At 36.9% G+C, this 20,544-nt stretch overlaps 1 protein-coding gene across 1 annotated transcript in view; it reads right to left on the bottom strand.

The window, feature by feature from the left end:
• The window catches only part of LRRC1 (leucine rich repeat containing 1), a 447,671-nt gene extending 427,646 nt beyond the window's left edge, over positions 1 to 20,025 (bottom strand). The window contains exon 1 of the mRNA XM_053710387.1: positions 19,567 to 20,025. Within this exon, the coding sequence (XP_053566362.1) occupies positions 19,567 to 19,725 (159 nt within the window). The 5' untranslated portion in view covers positions 19,726 to 20,025. The remainder of the gene's footprint in view (positions 1 to 19,566) is intronic.
• Positions 20,026 to 20,544: the final 519 nt, after the last annotated feature.

The raw sequence follows: 20,544 nt of genomic DNA, 5'->3' as shown, positions 1-20,544 counted from the left end.
ACTGCGATCAGGGCTACTATGGATACGGGTATGAGCTGCGCACGGTCTAATAATTAGACCCTAATTACATGTAGCGCTCTGTTATGCAATAAGTGGTTCAGAGAATACGGGAACAAGCTGGGTACACGTGTTCTTTGTTGTGCTGACTAGTGATTGTAAGGAATTATCGGATCACTGTAACTGCATTAGCAACATGGTAGGGACTCCTGATTATTTATCACCATTAGTTAGTACAATTATTTATAACATGTATCCAAGTATATAACTCCCTATGTCTTGCACATTACTATTTATACTTGTTATATGAATCTTACTGGGATTTAGCGATCAAACACTTCAGTGGGCTTGTATACTGTTGCCATATAAAATGTAATATACACTGTGCCTGCAGCCAATTTGTCCTATATGTATTTACCTATTAATCTTGTATGTTCACACAATGCTTGTTTTGCGCTTTCACTTTGGGATTGTCTATAATGTATTAGATATTCGTTAATTTGTATCTTCATTTGTATATACTTTGGCGTTACAGTAGCTGGTTGCCTTGACAACAATATTGGCACAATTTCTGTTCACTGGAGGAGGGTCCTAGAGGGTATAAATGTTTGCTAGTCACATTTCATTGTTGGTCTGATGAAGGGGAGCTGTCCCTTAAACGTCACATAAATAAAAGCTACTATTGCTATTCTTTAAGACCAGTGAGTGCTGTCTTCTATTACCTATACCCTAACTTGCATTCAGCACCCTTGCACCAGGACACCTGTTAGTGAGAGTGCACCAGCCTCTGTGAAAACATACATTATATATATATATATATATATATATACACACACACATATATATATATATATATATATATATATACACACACACACACACATATATATATATATATATATATATATATATATACACATACATACATATATATATATATATATATATATATATATATACACATACATACATATATATATATATATATATATATATATATATACACATACATACATATATATATATATATATATACACATACATACATATATATATATATACATACTGTAGATGTCTACAGTATTATTCCAGAGATTCAATAGATACCATTTACTAATATTACAACTGTTGATTTACCTCAACATATTCAGCCTTCAACTTATCTAAGGTTTTAATAAAATAAAAAAAAATAAAAAAAAAACCCAGCAGCAAATATCTAACTCCCTTATTGTGGAAGTCATTAAACCATGTAAAGAGTGATAGTGGTTTGATAATTACATACCAGTCTTGTAAGCGTTTTAAAATGTTAGGTAAAAAACTAATAATAACTTGTAGCAGCTTGTGTCTTAGATTTCATGAGATTTGTTCACAAGGATACAATAGTAGTGAATTTTTTTTGTGTTTTTTTTTTTTTTTTGCTTATTTGTATCAATTCACAGAAACCGTCTGCTACATAATATATCTTACATTCTGCCATCTGTGCATTATAAGTGCCGATATATTATTGCTTATTCTAACTGGTAGTTACCAATTTCCTAAATGATATCCTATCTGACCGCTTGTGTGACGTGTATTATTCTGGTTATATTATAACCCTGGCACTCTAACCAAACATGCTACCTGCAAAAATGCTCCCGTACTGCTGAACGTGCCTGGAGGAAATCCCGCTCTGAATCAGATTTCCTTCACTATAAAGTTTATTCTTTATTCTTACTCCTCTGCCCTTCACTTAGCCAAGCAAACCTACTTCTCTTCTATCTACTCACTCCTCAAACCCTAAACGTCTCTTCTCCATTTTCAACTCTCTCCTTTATCCACCTTCACCACCCCCTTCATCTGCCTTTAGTGTTCAAGACCTGGCAGACTACTTTTTCAACAAAACAATTACCATCCGAAGTAATATCCCAACACAAGACTGCAACCTTCCATCTCCGCCCCCGGCAACCCACTCCACCACTCTCAGCACCTTCCCCCCTACCACTGAGAATGAAGTGAGTTGCCTATTGTCTTCCTCACACCTCACTACCTGCCCACTTGAAACTATCCCTTCACATCTAATACCTTCTCTGTCTTCTACCCTCACTCCAGCTCTTACTCACATATTCAACCTATCCCTTACTACTGGTTCATTCCCATCTTCCTTCAAACACGCAAAGGTCACCACCATCCTCAAAAACCCTCCCTCGACCCCAATTCTCCTGCAAACTACCGCCCCATATCACTGCTTCAGCTAGCTTCAAAAGTCCTGGAAAAACTAGTTTTTGATTGCTTAACCTACTTCTTGTCCTCCAACTCACTGCTTGACCCCTCACAATCTGGCTTCCGTTACCAACACTCAACTGAGACTGCCATCACCAAGGTTACTAATGATCTTCTCTCTGCTAAAAAAAAAAACAAAAAAAAAAAACGGCCACTACTCAATACTGATCTTACTTGATCTGTCTGCTGCCTTTGACACAGTTGACCATCCGCTACTCCTACGGACTCTCAGCTCCCTTGGCCTCTCTGACACTGCCCTTTCCTGGATCCACTCTTATCTCTCTAATAGGTCCTTTTCTGTCTCCTTTGCTGGCGGGGACTCCTCTCCATTGCCTCTATCTGTTGGAGTACCTCAAGGCTCTGTTCTGGGTCCTCTACCCTTCTCTATTTATACATCCTCACTGATGATACTCAGATCTACCTATCCACCCCTTCACTCTCTCCTTCTGTCCTTTCTCACATCAGTGTCTACTTATCTGGCATTTCTTCTTGGATGGCCTCTCACCACCTAAAAATCTATATGTCCAAGACTGAGCTCCTTCTAATTCCCCCTCTAATTCTACCCCGGTTCCTAACTTTTCAATCACTGTTGGCGACATCACTATCTCCCCATCACCCCAAGTCCACTTTCTAGGAGTTACACTTGACTCCAATCTGTCCTTCATACCCCACATCCAATTGCTCTCTTCCTCCTGTCGCAACTATCTACGCAATATCTCCAAAATCCGTCCATTTCTGAGTGCTGAAACTACTAAATAGCTAATCCACTCCCTGGTAATCTCCCAACTTGACTACTGTAATAACCTACTAACTGGCCTCCCTCGCTCCTGCCTCTCCCCTCTTCAATCCATCCTAAATGCCTCTGCTAGGCTAATCCACCTCTCCTGACGTTCTCTGTATCTGCTGCACCTCTCTGCTAGTCCCTTCACTGGCTACCCATCCACAGCAGAATTAAATTCAAAATTCTCATCCTGACCTACAAAACCCTTCCCAACGCAGTCCTCCCCTACCTGTCCTCACTCATCAAGAAATATACTCCAGCTCGCCCCCTAAGATCCAACAATGACCTGCTCCTTGCATCTTCTACCATTAACTCCTCCCATGCTAGGCTACAGGACTTCTCTCGTGCGGCACCAACCATCTGGAATGCACTTCCTAGAGCTGTCAGACTCTCCCCTAACCTTTCCTCCTTTAAACGCTCCCTAAAGACCTTTCTCTTCATGGAAGCCTATCTCCAAATTAGTAACAAATGAATTCTACTTGCCTAACTGCTGCCCCATCTAACTCCACACTAACATCATTCTCACCTTTGCAGTCCCCACCTCCTGTTTCTCACCCTCCTACCATCTAGATTGTAAGTTCCCACAGGAACAGGGCCCTCAATTCCCCCTGTATTTGTGTGTTAAACTTTGTCTGATGTCTTTTATATTGTATTGTACTGTACTTTTATCTTTGTACCCATGGACAGCGCTGCAGAATCTGTTGGCGCTTTATAAATAAAGAATAATAATAATAATAATAATAATAATAATACTTGATAACAAGAATCCTTTATTTTCTGACCGCTTCTGCGGCGTGTATTATTCTGGTAATATTGTACTTAAAAAGGGACATTAATCCCGAAAAATGTGTTTAAATTTTTCAGTTAGAGAATACAATTTTTAAAAAAAGTTTCCAATTTACTTTTATTATCAAATTTGCTTTGTTTTCATGTTATTCTTTGTTGAAGGGATACCTAAGTAGGTAGCGTGCACCTGCCTGAAGCACTTCATGACAGGAAATAGTGCTGCCATCTAGTGCTCCTGCTAATGTATTACATTGTTGCAAAACAATTACATTGTTGCCATATAGTGCTGTAGACACGTGCACACCCCTGAGCTTGCATCCCAGCTTGTCAACAAAAGATAAACAATAAAAAAAAAAAGAAATTTCATAACATTAGTAAATTTAAAAGTTGTTTAAAAACCATCACCGAGATTACGAGTTTTGCAGTAACAGGGGTGCGTTGCTAACAAGCAGTTTTTTTTCCACCGCTCACTTAAGACAACGCTGGTATTACAGGTATTTTTTAACCCGGCGTTAGCCGCAAAAAGGTGAGCGTAGAGCAGAATTTAACTCCACATCTCACCTCAATACCAGCGTTGCTTACGGTAGCGTTGAGCTGGCTAAATATGCCCGTGCATGATTTCCCCATACGAATCAATGGGGCAGAATCGGCTGAAAAAAAACTAACACCTGCAAAAAAGCAGCGTTCAGCTTCTAACGCAACCCCATTGATTCCTATGGGGAAAGAAAATGTATGTCTACACGTAACACCCTAACATGAACCCGAGTCTAAACACCCCTAATCTTACACTTATTAACCCCTATCTGCCGTTCCAGACATCGCTGACACCTGCATTATATTTTTAACCCCTAATCTGCTGCTCCGGACACCGCCACCACCTACATTATCACTATGAACCCCTAATCTGCTGCCCCCAACATCGCCAACACCTACTTTGTATTTATTAACCCCTAATCTCCCGCCCCCAATGTCGCCGCAATCTACCTACAATTATTAACCCCTAATCTGCCGCCCCCATCGTTGCCGCTACTATATTAAATTTATTAACCCCTAAACCTAAGTCTAAACCTAAGTCTAACACCCGCCTAACTTAAATATAAATTTAAATAAAACGAAATAAAATTACTACAATTAAATAAATTAATGCTATTTAAAACTAAATACTTACCTGTAAAATAAACCCTAAACTAGTTACAATATAACTATTAGTCTATCTATTTTAGGATTTATTTTTATTTTACAGGCAACTTTGTATTTATTTTAACTAGGTACAATAGTTATTAACTATATAATAACTACCTAGTTAAAATAAAGACAAATATACCTGTAAAATAAATCCTAAGCTAAATTACAATTACACCTAACACTACACTATCATTAAATTAATTACCTAAACTAACTACAATTAAATTAAATAAACTAAAGTACAAAAAAAACAAACATTAAATTACAGAAAATAAAAAATAATTACAAGAATTTTAAACTAATTACACCTAATTTAATCCCCCTAATAAAATAAAAAAAGCCCCCCAAAATAATAAAAATCCCTACCCTACACTAAATTACAAATAGCCCTTAAAAGAGCTTTTTGCGGGGCATTGCCCAAAAGTAATCAGCTCTTTTACCTGTAAAAAAAAAAAAAAAAAAAAATACAATACTCCCCCAACATTAAAACCCACCACCCACACACCCAACCCTACTCTTAGACCCACCCAATCCCCCCTTAATAAAACCTAATACTAACCCCTTTGAAGATTACCCTACCTTGAGACGTCTTCACCCAGCCGGGCACAAGTGGTCCTCCATAGGGGCAGAAGTCTTCATCCAGGCGGCATCTTCTATCTTCATCCATCCGGAGCGGAGTGCGTCCATCTTGAAGCCAGCCGACGCGGAGCATCCTCTTCTTCCGACGACTCCCGACAAATGAAGGTTCCTTTAAATGACGTCTTCCAAGATGGCATCCCTTGAATTCTGATTGGCTGATAGGATTCTATCAGCCAATCGGAATTAAGGTAGGAAAAAATTCTATTGGCTGATGCAATCAGCCAATAGAATTGAGCTTGCATTCTATTGGCTGATTGGAACAGCCAATAGAATGCAAGCTCAATTCTATTGGCTGATTGGATCAGCCAATAGGATTTTTCCTACCTTAATTCCGATTGGCTAATAGAATCCTATCAGCCAATTGGAATTCAAGGGACACCATCTTGGATGATGTCATTTAAAAGGAACCTTCATTCGTCGGGAGTCGTCGGAAGAAGAGGATGCTCCGCGTCGAAATTCACACAAGAGGCCAAGCCGCTGCAGATGCGGTAGTTCCAGCGAGATCCGTGAGCAGGGGCGGATTAATCCAAGTAGAGAGCAGGTCACAGGGGTGCTTGCTGAATACAAATGGCTGGTGTAGCCGAAAAATAAATACAAAAATACAAGGAGCACAGCAGCACTATTGCAAAGGAGTCACAGGGCAAAATTAAAGTAAAACAAAATTTACCTTTATTGAAACGTGCTAAAAAGTACACAACACCAAACTCCCTGACTAGTTTCGTGCTCAATTGAGCACTTAATCATAGGGTAAGTTTGCTAGGTGTCAGCACACCCTTAAGTGATTAGATAAAATGACATTCAAACATGCTATGGCTTCAAGATGGACCCAATCCGCTCCGGATAGATGAAGATAGAAGATGCCGCCTGGATGAAGACTTCTGCCCATCTGGAGGTTCTCTTCTGCCCGGATCGGATGAAGACGTCTCAAGGTAGGTTTATCTTCAAGCGGTTAGCGTTAGGTTTTATTAAGGGGGGGGGATTGGGTGGGTTTTAGAGTAGGGTTGGGTGTGTGGGTGGTGGGTTTTAATGTTGGGGGGTATTGTATTTTTTTTTTTTCAGGTAAAAGAGATGATTAATTTGGGGCAATGCCCCACAAAAAGTCCTTTTAAGGGCTATTTGTAATTTAGTATAGAGTAGGGATTTTTTTATTATTTTGGGGGGCTTTTTTATTTTATTAGGGGGATTAGATTAGGTGTAATTAGTTTAAAATTCTTGTAATTATTTTTTATTTTCTGTAATTTAGTGTTTGTTTTTTATGTACTTTAGTTTATTTAATTGTATTTAATTGTAGTTTAGGTAATTAATTTAATGATAGTGTAGTGTTAGGTGCAATTGTAATTTAGGTTAGGATTTATTTTACAGGTATATTTGTCTTTATTTTAACTAGGTAGTTCTTATATAGTTAATAACTATTTAATAACTATTGTACCTAGTTAAAATAAATACAAAGTTGCCTGTAAAATAAATATAAATCCTAAGATAGCTACAATGTAACTATTAGTTATATTGTAGCTAGCTTAGGGTTTATTTTGCAGGTAAGTATTTAGTTTTAAATAGGAATAATTTATTTAATTGTAGTAATTTTATTTAGTTTTATTTAAAGTATATTTAAGTTAGGGGGGTGTTAGACTTAGGTTTAGACTTAGGTTTAGGGGTTAATAAATTTAATATAGTAGCGGCGACGTTGTGGGCGGCAGATTAGGGGTTAATAAATGTAGGTAGATGTTGGCGATGTTAGGGACGGCAGATTAGGTGTTAATAAAATTAAACTAGTGTTTGCAAGACAGGAGTGCAGCGGTTTAGGGGTTAATATATTCATTAAAGTGGCGGCAATGTCCGGCCGGCAGATTAGGGGTTAAAAAATGTATTTAAGTGTTTGTGATGTGGGGCGGGGCTCGGTTTAGGGATTAATAGGTAGTTTATGGGTGTTAGTGTACTTTTTAGCACTTTAGTTAAGAGTTTTATGTTATGGCGTTAGCGCATAAAACTCTTAACTACTGACTTTTAAATGCGGTAGGAGTCTTGACAGGAGAGGGTCTAGTGCTCACTTCTTCCAAGACTCGTAATACCGGCATTAGGCAAATCCCATTTAAAAGATAGGATACGCAATTGACGTAAGGGGATTTGCGGTAAGCTCGAGTCGCAGAAAAAAAAAAAGTGAGCGGTACACCTGTACCTGCTAGACTCGTAATACCAGCGGGTGTTAAAAAGCAGCGTTGGGACCTCTCAACGCTGCTTTTTAAGGCTAACGCAAGACTCGTAATCTAGAATGTAGGTTTTATGTCCCTTTAATAGTGAGAATCCTATACTTTGCTGAATTTCCTCCAGCCTAATTCTGTTTAAACATTGTTCTGTCTATAGCCATAAAGGTACTGTATTTAAAAATGCAAGCTCCCACCGGCCCTCTCTCCTTTCCATGTTTCGCCGGCTTACCGGCTTTCTCAAAGGGCTAATGTAGCCACCAAGCGCTACCCAAGTGCTGAACCAAAAATGGGCCGGCCCCTAAGCTTAGATTCCTGCATTTTTTTTTAAATAAAGATGCAAAGAGAATGAAGAAACATTGATAATAGGAGTAAATTAGAAAGTTGCTTAAAATTGCAGGCTCTATCTGAATCATGAAAGAAAAAATTGTATCCCTTTAACATGGAACGATCCCCCAAATCTTTTACCTGTAAGGGACCTGGTTATCAACATGTGGGAGCAGAAAAGAAGGTGAAAGGATGACAGTAATGAATGAGCCTGGCTGCCACATGTAAGTGCAGAGGGAAGAGATATATGCTGTGCTAGCAATGTACACCCCATACAAATATAAAAGTTACTACGTAAAATGCTTTTAAAGATTGACTTTGTATATAGAGAATTTGCAATGTGGTGATTGTCTTAACTTATGTAAAAAATGTATACCCAAAAAACAATGATGGCCTTTATATCATCTGTTGAAGACTAAACCTAGGTGGACTCATAAGAGCTCAGGAGCATGCATGTGTCTAACACACTATGGCCCCTATTTAAGAGAGTCTGGCGGACCTGATCCGACAGTGCGGATCAGGTCCGCCAGACCTCGCTGAATATGGCGAGTAATTTGCTTGCCGTATTCAGCATTGCACCAGCAGCTCACAAGAGCTGCTGGTGCAACGCTGCCCCCTGCAGACTCGTGGCCAATGGGCCTCCAGCAGGGGGGGTGTCAATCAACCCGATCGGGTTGATTTCCGGCAAAGTCTGTCCGCCTGCTCAGAGCAGGCGGACAGGTTATGTAGCAGCGGTCTTTGTGACCGCTGCTTTATAACTGCTGTTTCTGGCGGATAGGCCCCTATGACAGTGTTTGCAACAATGTTATACATGCTTGCTTCTGAGCTCCACTAGGCCCCTATGACAGTGTTTGCAACAATGTTATACATGCTTGCTTCTGAGCTCCACTAGGCCCCTATGACAGTGTTTGCAACAATGTTATACATGCTTGCTTCTGAGCTCCACTAAGCCTACCTAGGTTTACAAAGAGAATGAAGCAAATTTGCACGTGTTATCTAAACTATGAAAGTTTAATTTTGACTTTATTGTTATTTTATTACATCATAGTATAAACCATTTTCCCCCCAAGATAAATTGAGTAAATGTAATCACTGATCTTTCATATACATGATAGAATACATTTAATTATAATGTCACTAACACTAGAAAGTATTGTAATTTTTCATTTAAACAAAGTTTTGATGGAATAAATAAAAACTGATCTTTCGAAGGCTGTTACCAATTACATGAAAAATAAATAAAAATAATGTTAGTCCTTGCAAACAAAACATTAGAATAAGAATTTTGAATATAATGAAGTAATAATGTTGAACTAAGCCCTTGTTTGTTTAGCAAGTTTGAACACACATTTTAAATAACTACTCCCACAGTGCGCTGCATTTTTCACAAGAGGACGTACATGCCCACACTAGTATGTACAGAGACTGAAGAGACACAGAGGACATTAACGGTGTCTAACCACGAGAAGTTATGTAGCCCTAAAACGACCAACAAAATACTTAAGAGTTTTAAATGACTGTACAATATAATCAATTTTCTTTTACTGAAAAGAAAACAAAAAAACCACAAACAGATTACCTACATAACAGTTCCTTCCATGAATAAATGTGGCAATCATCTATCTAAAAATGAATGATATCATATATGTATAAGTGATCTCATAACATAAATAGTGGAGAAAACAAAGGGAAGTATTTTTAAAAGTTGTAGAGGTTTCATTTAATCATCAGATCTTAATTTGTAAGGTGACAATGGACTATAGAACCTTGATGTTTTCATAGGGAGGATAGATAGATTCAAGTGCAAGGCTAATGTATCTAAAAATGACTTTCTTCCATCTCAGAGTAAACCCACACCACAAATGAGATAATAACTGCAACAACAACAACAACAACCACCCATGGGTGGATGCCAAAATAAATAAAGAATTAAATCTGTTTCTATTAAAAAAGAAATGCTTACCTTTGTATACAAATTATCAGGTGAAAAATGTATTACACAAAAAAGCATAAAAAGACTAAATTCTGGTGTTTAGGATTATAAATTGTATATGTCTAAAAACTCTGTAAGCACAACATTAAAAGGTACAGCCAACTCCAAAATTGTTATTGTCTAAAAATATAGATAATCCCTTTATTACCCATTCCAAAGTTTTGCACAGCCAACATAGTTATATAAATTTACTTTTAACCTCTGTTATTACCTTGTATCTAAGCCTCTGCAGACTGCCCCCTGATCACATGGCTTTTTATTTATTATATATTGAGTTGCATTTTATCCAATAAGTGCAGTGTCATCCACAACCCACAGGTGTGAGCACAATGTTATCTACAGTATATGGCCCATATAAACTAGCAGTTTCCTGTTGTGAAAAGCTTAAAAAACAGCATGTGATAAGAGGCTGTCCGTAGTGGCTTAGAAACAGGCAGAAATGTAGAGGCTTAAATGTTATAAAAGTATATTAATATAACAATGTTGTTTGTCCAAAGCTAGGGAATAGGTTTTAAAGGCCTTATCTATGTTTTTAAACAATAACTTTTTTGGTGTTGACTGTCCCTTTAAAAAGGAACACTAAAGTCAAAATTAAACTATATGATTCTGATGGAAAGTGGTTTAAAATGTCATGCTTTATTTTACTTCTATAATCAAAACGTAGGCAGTCTTTATATGCACACTTTGAGGCACCAGCTCCTACTGAGCATGTGCAAGAATTCTCATAATATATGCAGTTTGCGATTGGCTGATGGTTGTTACACTTGCAGGGAAAGGAAAATTGAACCAACTTTGAAATTTGTCAGGGAACAAATCTACTACTAATCTGAAATTCAGAATAGGAGCTTTTGCATTGAGTTTTTATTACGCATTTGTTGATTATGCAAATCTACACTACTTAATGGTCTTTTAACCTTTCCTTAATGGGACAATGTACTGTAAAATTGTTATTATGCTTCCAATTAGTTGATATACCAGTAGCACAGTATAACATGTATGATAAAAGGCTCCTTTAAATATTTTTTTCTAAATTAATTAGCCGGCTGTCCGCCTGGCTTTGTGGCACGGGAATGTATCATTACACACACACACACAATTTTGGAGTGAGTGCAATCTGCCAACTAAGAGGTGGCAGAGAGTATAAGAAGCTGCGGTCACTTACATTTTGGAAAGAAGGCACGCTGCTTAGTACATGGCGAGAACATTTTAAGATTAACATTTAATTACTTATCTCTCCTGCCTCCCACTGGGAGTGTAATTTCTTCTGCTGGCTATGTTTACATAGATTTTTATAGACAGTACTTAACCTTTTAAAGCCGTTATGCCGTTCCATTCCGTCATAATTAGACTGGGCTTTAAAGCCGTTATGACGGAATGGAACGTCATAACTAACGGCTGTCCTGAAGCCTTCTGTGCTTCAGGGATTTAATCGCGGTCTGGAGGGCGTTCCTAGGATTGTAGGGACGCCCCCCAGATGCGATCCAATAATTGAAATCTCGCGATCGTATGCACGATCGCGTAGTTTCAATTTGTCTACATCGGAACAGTTGTTCCGATGTAGGCACTTTAACCCTGTCACGAAAGGGTTAAAAAGCTTTTTTCACCTATGACCCCTTTTAACATTGGATAATTTTTTTGGGCTCCTATTATTATAATAGGCTCCCTAATTAACCTTGCTGGCCACCACTTGCCACAGACAGCGGTACTTAAAGGGACAGCCAAGTCCGAAAAAAACCCAATTCAAGTAGGGAATGTAGTTTTAAACAACTTTCCAATTTACTTTTATCACCAATTTTGTTTTGTTCTCTTGGTATTCTTAGTTGAAAGCTAAACCTAGGAGGTTCATATGCTAATTTCTTAGACCTTGAAGGTCGCCTCTAATCTAAATGCATTTTGACAGTTTTTCACCACTAGAGGGCGTTAGTTCATGTGTTTCATATAAATAACATTGAGCTCATGCACGTAAATTTACCGAGGAGTGAGCACCAATTGGCTAAAATGCAAGTCTATCGAAAGAACTGAAATAAGGGGACAGTCTACAGAGGCTTAGAGGTAAAATGTGTATTATTACTGTGTTGGTTATGCAAAACTGGGGTATAGGTAATTAAGTGATTATCTATCTTTTAAAACAAAAATTCTGGTGTTGACTGTCCCTTTAAAGTTTAGCCCGGTGCATCTGGCTGCTTTATAGGCCACTTGACTGGGAATTAAAATTCCCACAATGCCACCCACGCATGGTGGTGCTGCTGCAGACACCCCTCATATCACCTTTCACACCTTTCTCGTCTAACCGCAACATGACACTGAAATGTGATTTGCCTATTGCAGCATGTCCCAATGATGCTATGCACGTTGGCCAGCCTGAGAGGGAAATATGGGCAGATTTGTTGACCAGTGGCAGAGTGGGCTGGTTGTCAGTGCTTGCTCAACTCTGGGAGTAATTGAGTGAAACTGAATAGTGAAATAAGCAGGCTAGGAAAACCAAGTATGTTCAGCAAGTGAAGGTATTACTGTGCTGTCTAGATGGGGACCTACTGCTGTGGGACACTAAAGTGCTGGTTCATCACACTAATACTATGGGAACTCGGTAACAAGACAGCTGAAAATAATGAAAGCAAAGAAGAAAAAAAAAGCAAGTTGTTTGTAGCCAGTCAAGTCTATGTCCATGGAAAAAAAAAAAAAAAAAACACTTAGGAGACTGGAGCATTTTCAAGTGACAGTCTACTCCAAAATTGTTATAGTTTAAAAATAAAGATAACGCTATACACCAATTGTCATTTAACTGCATGTAATAGACACTTCTATAAAGAATAATATGCACGGATACTGATCAAAAAATTCAGTATAAAACCGTTTAAAAAATGACTTAGAAGCTCCAGGTTTAGCACTGTTGAAAAGGTAGCAGGAACACCCACTGCAAGTGTGGTTCTATTGCACAGTACCCCCTCCTCTGCATATAAAAAGCCCCTTTACACAAACAGGAGCAAGCTGGAGTAGGTATACATCAGTAGTCTCCTAAAAATTTTGGAGCTTGGTTAGGAGCCTGAAAATCAGCGCAATGTTATTTAAAAAAAAAAAAAAAAAAAAAAAGCTGTATAGGCTATATCAAAATGGATCATGTACAAAACATTTATACTTTCTAACCTTTAAATATGTAAATCCTGGCCTGTTTCTATGTCCCTGCAGGCTGTCTACATCTAAGGGTATTTTTATGACTTTTCGGAGCAAGACACTGCTTGTTTATGTGTGCCATATAGATAACATTGTGCTCACTCCCATAGAGTTATTCATGAGTCTGCACAAACTGTCTACAGTGCAAGTCTGTAACTAGAACTGAGATAAGGAGGCAGCCTGCAGATGCAAAGATACAAGGTAATCACATAAGTAAAAGGTATATTAATATAACTGTGTTTGTTATGCAAAACTGGGGAATGGGTAATAAAGGGATTATCTTTTTAAACAATAAAAATGTATGAAATTAAGTCATGCAGTTAGGTATAAAGCAACATATTTTTCTGAATATATATGCACAGTAGTCTGGCTAAAGTTCAGTATATACAATGCTACTGTGGTGTATTTATTATTAGAGGAGGATTTTTTTTAAAGAGCATAATGTGTTGTGCTTCCCAAATTTTTTGATTAGTTTAATAATTCTCTCTAACTTAAAATAAAAAAATAATAACTGCCAAGCTGGTAAGTTTTATATATTTGGCAAACCACTATTATTTAGAGTGCTAATAAATGGTTTCACACCAAAGAGTTCAGCAATTATAATCACATAGCTGTCTGATAATTGCGATTTCCCAAATGTATATTAATCTTTAAAGGAACACAAGTCAAAATTAAACTTTTCATCGTTCAGATATAGCACGCAATAGTTAACAACTTTTCAATTCACTTGCATTGTAATATATGTGCAGTCTTATATATGCAAACTTTCTGATGCACCAGCTATAACTCAGCATGTGCAAGAATTTGCTGTATAAACATTTTGTGATTGGCTAAATTGAACACATTTTTTTAAATTGTCAGAATTTAAAATAAAAAAAAATAAAAAAAAAATCTACTACTCATTTGAAATTCAGACTAAGTGCTTTTGTATTGTCTTAAGTATCTACTGATTATGTACTTCTATTTCATTTAATTGTCCTTTAAAGGATCATACTGTAAATATTTCCCACCTTAATGTGTTCTCAATTACCTGTTTTAGAGTAAGAGTGTAATAAACTGTTTACAACCGCAAATGTGCCTTTATTTTGTCATTTAAAATAGCTGATTTTACTTGATGAAACCACCATCAATACTAAAACTTTGAATAATTCAGTATTGCACATTGAAAGGCCATGTAAACAAGAGATAGCAGAATGTAAGAAAAAGAAAAAAGAGCCCAGCCTATTTGAAAGGGTATTCCTGACTCTACATTGATACTTTTTTTTTTTTAATGCCCCCTTTAAAAGGGGAAGATAAGATAATTAAAGATAATAAAATGCACACACATAGATAGAATCCTTATCTGCCCTAGTTAATTCCAAACAATAGAGTCTTTCACATGGAAATATAGTGTGCTAGTTACAGCTTTCTGGGTTCTCTTCTGACCACACCCTCAGCAACAATCTTACAATGAAGAAAGACAACTAAATGTCATTGACAGTTTGAAGGAGTTAACTTATTTATAAGATCTGTATTCTACAAACAGCTAGTGCTTGTGACAACATTTCTACTGCACTACTAAAAAAAGCCACCACTATAACATTGGAATGACTGGAAAAAAAATACATTAGAAAAGTATGTAACATGAGTATAGCCCCACAAGATTACTGAAGACCTTACATGTTATAGACAGTTCTTTAGTACACACATATACAGTAATATATAAAAAGATATTTCCCATTATGAACTAGTGCTCTACCTCCCTAGTTGCAATTGGTTATCATCTCTGTGCTGGGCTTATTCTAATTAAAAGTATAATATGTATATAAATATTCTTCAGAACCTTACCCTGCTGTAAAATTGCTTATTTGTAGTTCATGTATATAGAAGTATAATGGTTTTAGTTAGGAGGGATATAAAAAAAGTGGTTCATTTAGAAATGCATGTTATATTTAAGAGAGGCATAAATGCATTCATACACAAGTGCATTTCAATTGGAACTGGAAAACTTACAGAATAAATCTTTCATTTGCCGACATCTATATTACAAAAACACTTCTAATTGTATGCAAATTCCTATTTTAGTATCTATAAAAGCATATTTAACATGAAATCTCCTCAGGTCATAAAATGTTTATGGTTGTAAATGTGATTGCTTATGGATACAAGCTGAAAACAAATGTACACATATGTTTAAGTGCATTATTTACATTATTAGTCACAGAACTTCCCTAACAATTGTCATTGCTGAATAGATAAGCAGCAGTTTCAAATCATGACCAGAATTTATCTGCAGCTCCCAAGCAGGACTTTCATTATGTGTTTAACTTCATTGTGGGGTTAAACACATATAGACTTGCAGCATAATGAATTAAAGCACAACATTTTTTGTTGTTGCTATAATGGTCCTTTAATAACATGTATTAATGAACCAGGGCATTTATCATTAGACTTGAACACTGGTTTTCAAACTTCTCCTCAGCCCTCTCCAACAGGCCAGAATTTCAGCATTACCTTGTATGAGAGCAGGTAAAATAACTAAGTTTACTAATGAGCTGATTATTTCACCTGTGCTCCAGTTCATATAGCCTTAAAATTTGGCCTGTTAGGTCAACTAGAACGCCCCATTAATTTTATCATTTTTCCTACCACAAATAATTTAGCAGTTTAAATTTTTTTTTTTTTTTTAATAATACATAAAAACTAAGTTTTGTTTAAAGGGATAGTAAAGTCAGTTTTCATTTATGCGCCATATTGCAAAGGTCTGCATACAAACAAATGTTTTAAAAGAATAGAAAACAAATGTGTTTTGTTTTTCAGTCCCCATTTACATTCATTCAGACTTGCGTGTTATTTATTAGAGGTTTCGTTCACCTCCGAATGTGCCGCTCTGCATTTATTATTGTGCAACAGCAATGCACTCAAATTCGGATTTGCACAGATTTTAGTGCATTGCTGTTGCAAAAGAATAAATGCAGCAATGAAAATAGGCGATCGGCATGAAGAGCCACCTTCTTCTACAGTCGGAGGTGAACAAAACCTCTAAAAGACACATATTTATCTTACGTTCTTGTGTATATCAAACAATAACTGTGCAGCACGTAGGAAGATGAGAGCTCTGAATTTCACGGAATGCACACCAGCCTCTCTGGGAGCAGTGGAAAATAATTTTCATACTTAAATTACAGGGAAAACAAAAACAAGCAAAGTAAGGAAATAAAGCGCACTGCAAAGTTTGGGCTAGATTACAAATGTAGCTCAAAAATATTTGTGCTATTTTGTCGTTAACATTGCTAAAGAGCAATTAATAGTTTTTCTATTTTTTAGCTCATATAGTTTAAAGTTATTTTTAGCACTCAAGCTATAGCCTAGGGTGCACTAACATTTGCATGGCAAGGGCACGCTAAATCCATCACATAATACATTTCTATGGGGGTGTTCAGTAAAATTTATGTTGGATATTGCTCAAGCTCTTGGTGCACCAAGTCATATTTTGGATTGCGCTCAAGCACAAGATTTAACTCAGCATTTGTAATATAAGCCCAATGAATTTGCTAATATAACACCCTGCACTATCCATTAAATTATAGAGTGAGCTTAAAATAAAAAAAATAAAAAAGGGGAGGAAGAAGTGCTTAAATTAAGTTGATTTGATTAAAATATCTACCATTTACTTGTAATACCAGATACTGCACCCTGTACTATTGATTGTGCTCCATATGTAATCCAGCTCTTTAGGGGGAATAACGTTTTGAGTTTAACGTCCCTTTAAAGGGACAGTTTAGTCCAAAATAAACTTTCATGATTCAGATAGAAAATGTAATTTTAAACAATTTTCCAATTTACTTTTATCACCAATTTTGCTTTGTTCTTTTGGTATTCTTAGTTGACAGCTAAACCTAGGAGGTTCATATGCTAATTTCTAAGCCTGATGGCCGCCTCTTCTCTCAGGGTATTTTGACAGTTTTTCACCACTAGAGGGTGTTAGTTCATGTGTGTCATATAGATAACACTGTGCTCACGCACGTGGAGTTCCAGTGAGCCAGCTCTGATTGGCTAAAATGGATGTCTGTCAAAAGAACTGAAATAAGGGGGCAGTTTGCAGAGGCTTATATACAGGGTAATCACAGAGGTATAACGTGTATTTATAGAACTGTGTTGGTTGTGCAAAACTAGGGAATGAGTAATAAAGGGATTATCTTTTTAAACAATAACAATTTTGGTGTAGACTGTCCCTTTAAGACCCAGTTTAAATAGTTTTATCATTGACCGCTCTAAAAGCATAATATACCTCTGAAAATCTAAATTTAACAAAATTATTATTATTTTTTTACAGAAGTCACCGCTGCTTCCTATTACTCATAAGAAGTGTACTCTTGTACTCTAGTAAATATGACCACTGTGCTATTTTTGTGGCCTGTGACATATGCTTCAGAGGCACATCAATTTTTTCAGTGTCACTGCTTTTTAGCGCTTGCACTACAAAACAATTTAAAAGCACATTATTTGTAGTAGGTGGTGTGTCTCTTTAAAAAAAAAAAACATGTTTTAACCAAACATGGGCAACATGCAAGCAAAAGAACTGTCTGAGGGCCACAGCCCATTAAAGAATCTTGAGTAACACGTTAACCCAGCTCAAAATGTTCAATACATAACAAAAACAGTCTCTGGCTGAAAGTCCACGTGTGTTAAAAAGGGTTGAAAGACAAGATAACCCAGCCACTGGCTTGTGCCATACAATTGCTAAATGCCAAACAAAGTCTCCCTACATCAGCATATGCACAATAGATGTGTCATTTAACTTCCTATTCTCATATAGATGAAAAGTGTTACCAACCCAGGATTTTATTTGTTAAACCTGGAAGTATCAGAATTCTGTTTGTAGGGGAGGGGTTGAATTGTCAGTTTTTTTTTTTTTAAATTACAGGCAGACAAAGAGCAAGTCATTTCTCAGTACAGAGTCATTTAGGTTTGTTCTATATGTACACATTGTTTTCACTGCATTCCAGGTATAACAGCTCACTATTAATTAAAAAAACTGAAATGAACCAACATTGTTTTATAACAAAGCAATTTCAGTTAATATAAAGGTGTGTGGGGGGTAATGTGTTAAAAAAAAAAAGCCTCATCTATAATTTGATAATTGCAATTGAATACTAAATGCTTGAGAGGAAAAACTGGAATAAGTATAAGTGAACCTGTCAGAAAGAAAAAATAATAAAACAATTTAACAAAGATAAAACATTTGTTAAGAGGCAGCTAAGTTCAAGGTCACACAAGTGTTACTCATTAAACCAACTTCTCTGCTACTTGAACTTTGCTGCCAACCTCACAATTACCAAGTAACCACCCAGAAGAACCTACCAGGAAGAACACAGTGTAAAACTTGTTTGACACATCCCACAAAAAGATAAAAACAGGCCTGAAACCACCTCACTCCAGGCACATCCCGTGTCCACAAATATGACAAAAACTCCCATACATGACTCACTATCCTTATCTTAATGTCAATGACATTTTTTTTTAATTGTGTGATTATTACATCATGTAACCATTTCTTGCTTCTATGTTATTGAGATTATCTATTTAAAATGTTTCCCCTAGTTTTACAACAATGTAACTGTTGTATTCATTTAACAAAAGGTCAGTAATGGACCCATGAGAGAGTAATAACTTATAGCTGTGATTTTCAGCCAGAGTGACTGGTCATCCAAGGATGTCACAGCCCTCAGCTGAGTGTCATGGGGGAGGGGGGACAAATGGCAGAATACACATAGTATATCTACGAATAAAGCCTTTGTTGTATTAAATTGTTTTAGTGACACCAATTGTTATATATACACTTTTTTAAGTTCAGTCTTTTCATTCCCCCCCATTTTATTTTATAAAAAGGAGACTGCCTTATAATAATTCAATGGAGTCACATATTTCAAAAGTATGACTTTCAAAGTGGAAAATAAAGATAACACATGTAAAAGTACAATATGATATTTAAAAATTAATCAGGTTAAAAATTATACAATGTGACTTGAGTGGGTGAGATGCTTCCTGACAACTTTAAACCATTTTTATTATATATGCCACTCTTTCAAAATAATTCAAATGAACAAATAATGCACTTAGACTAAAGAAAAAAAAAGTGAGTTTTGATTGCTGAACTAGTTATTGACACGACAAAACCAGAGCACTTGGCTCTCAGGCACTTGACCAGTAGGCAGGGTGCTATTGGCCTTGCCTCTCATCCTCACCTTGGGTAGCTCTCGCAGTTGGTTTGCGTCCAAAAGCAGCTCCTCCAGGCTGCGACTGTACCTGTAGATTTCATCTGGGACAGTAAGTAGTGAGCAATGCCTTTTGTCCAGGGACTCCACATGACGGTTGCACCGCCACAGAGGGATGCAATTAAACATCCCCAGGGAGAGTCCAAACAGCTTGCACCCCAGCTTGGCCCTAGTCCACTTCTTCAGGTCTCCCTACCCCCACCAATCAGAGCAACTCCTCAACACAATCACTTCCGAGATACCTTCCAGTAGGGATACAAAGACCTCAGTTGTGAGTTACAAATTCCCAGCAATTCCTAGTTAAAAAAAGTACTCCAGATACCCCAAGCTCAATGTAACCATTTAACTTCCAGCAACTGGTGAAGTATCAGATTCCCTATCTCAAACAGATCCTGTATTTCTCACTCTCATACAGGAGCATTCAGCTGCAAAGCCTGCCCCTGGCATTCTCACAGCCTCTCTCCCATTTGTTCCTATAAGGTGGATTACCTTAACTAATTGTTTACTCTAGTTAACATTTTATAGAAATAAATACACATTTGAACAGAGTATATGATGATTTATAAATATTTAATGTATTAATTATTATAAATCAAAGCTTAGTTTGTGTCTGTTAACAATGCTTTACTAATTTTACTTTCTTCCTTACCTGGCCAGAAACTCACTAGTCCACCTTAAATGTACAAAAGGGATAGAAGCAGAGAGGGCCAGGGGAGGGACTTGGAGCTAAATGCTAGTTTACTATGGACAGGGATACAGGAACTGGTGAAGATATAATCCCTACAAATGCTGTACTCAGTCAGTAGTTGTGATGATTAATCAAATGTTTCTGTATATGCAGCAAACGTATTTTTGTTATGAATTACATTGTGCTCAAATCCCTTCCAGCCGTCTCTCCCTATATGAGCTAAATGTGGGTTAGCAGTTACATAAATATAATGAACTGTT

Source organism: Bombina bombina, chromosome 4 (assembly GCF_027579735.1).
Source record: "Bombina bombina isolate aBomBom1 chromosome 4, aBomBom1.pri, whole genome shotgun sequence".
Taxonomy (NCBI): Eukaryota; Metazoa; Chordata; class Amphibia; order Anura; family Bombinatoridae; genus Bombina; species Bombina bombina.
This window is presented reverse-complemented; position numbering and strand designations above follow the sequence as displayed.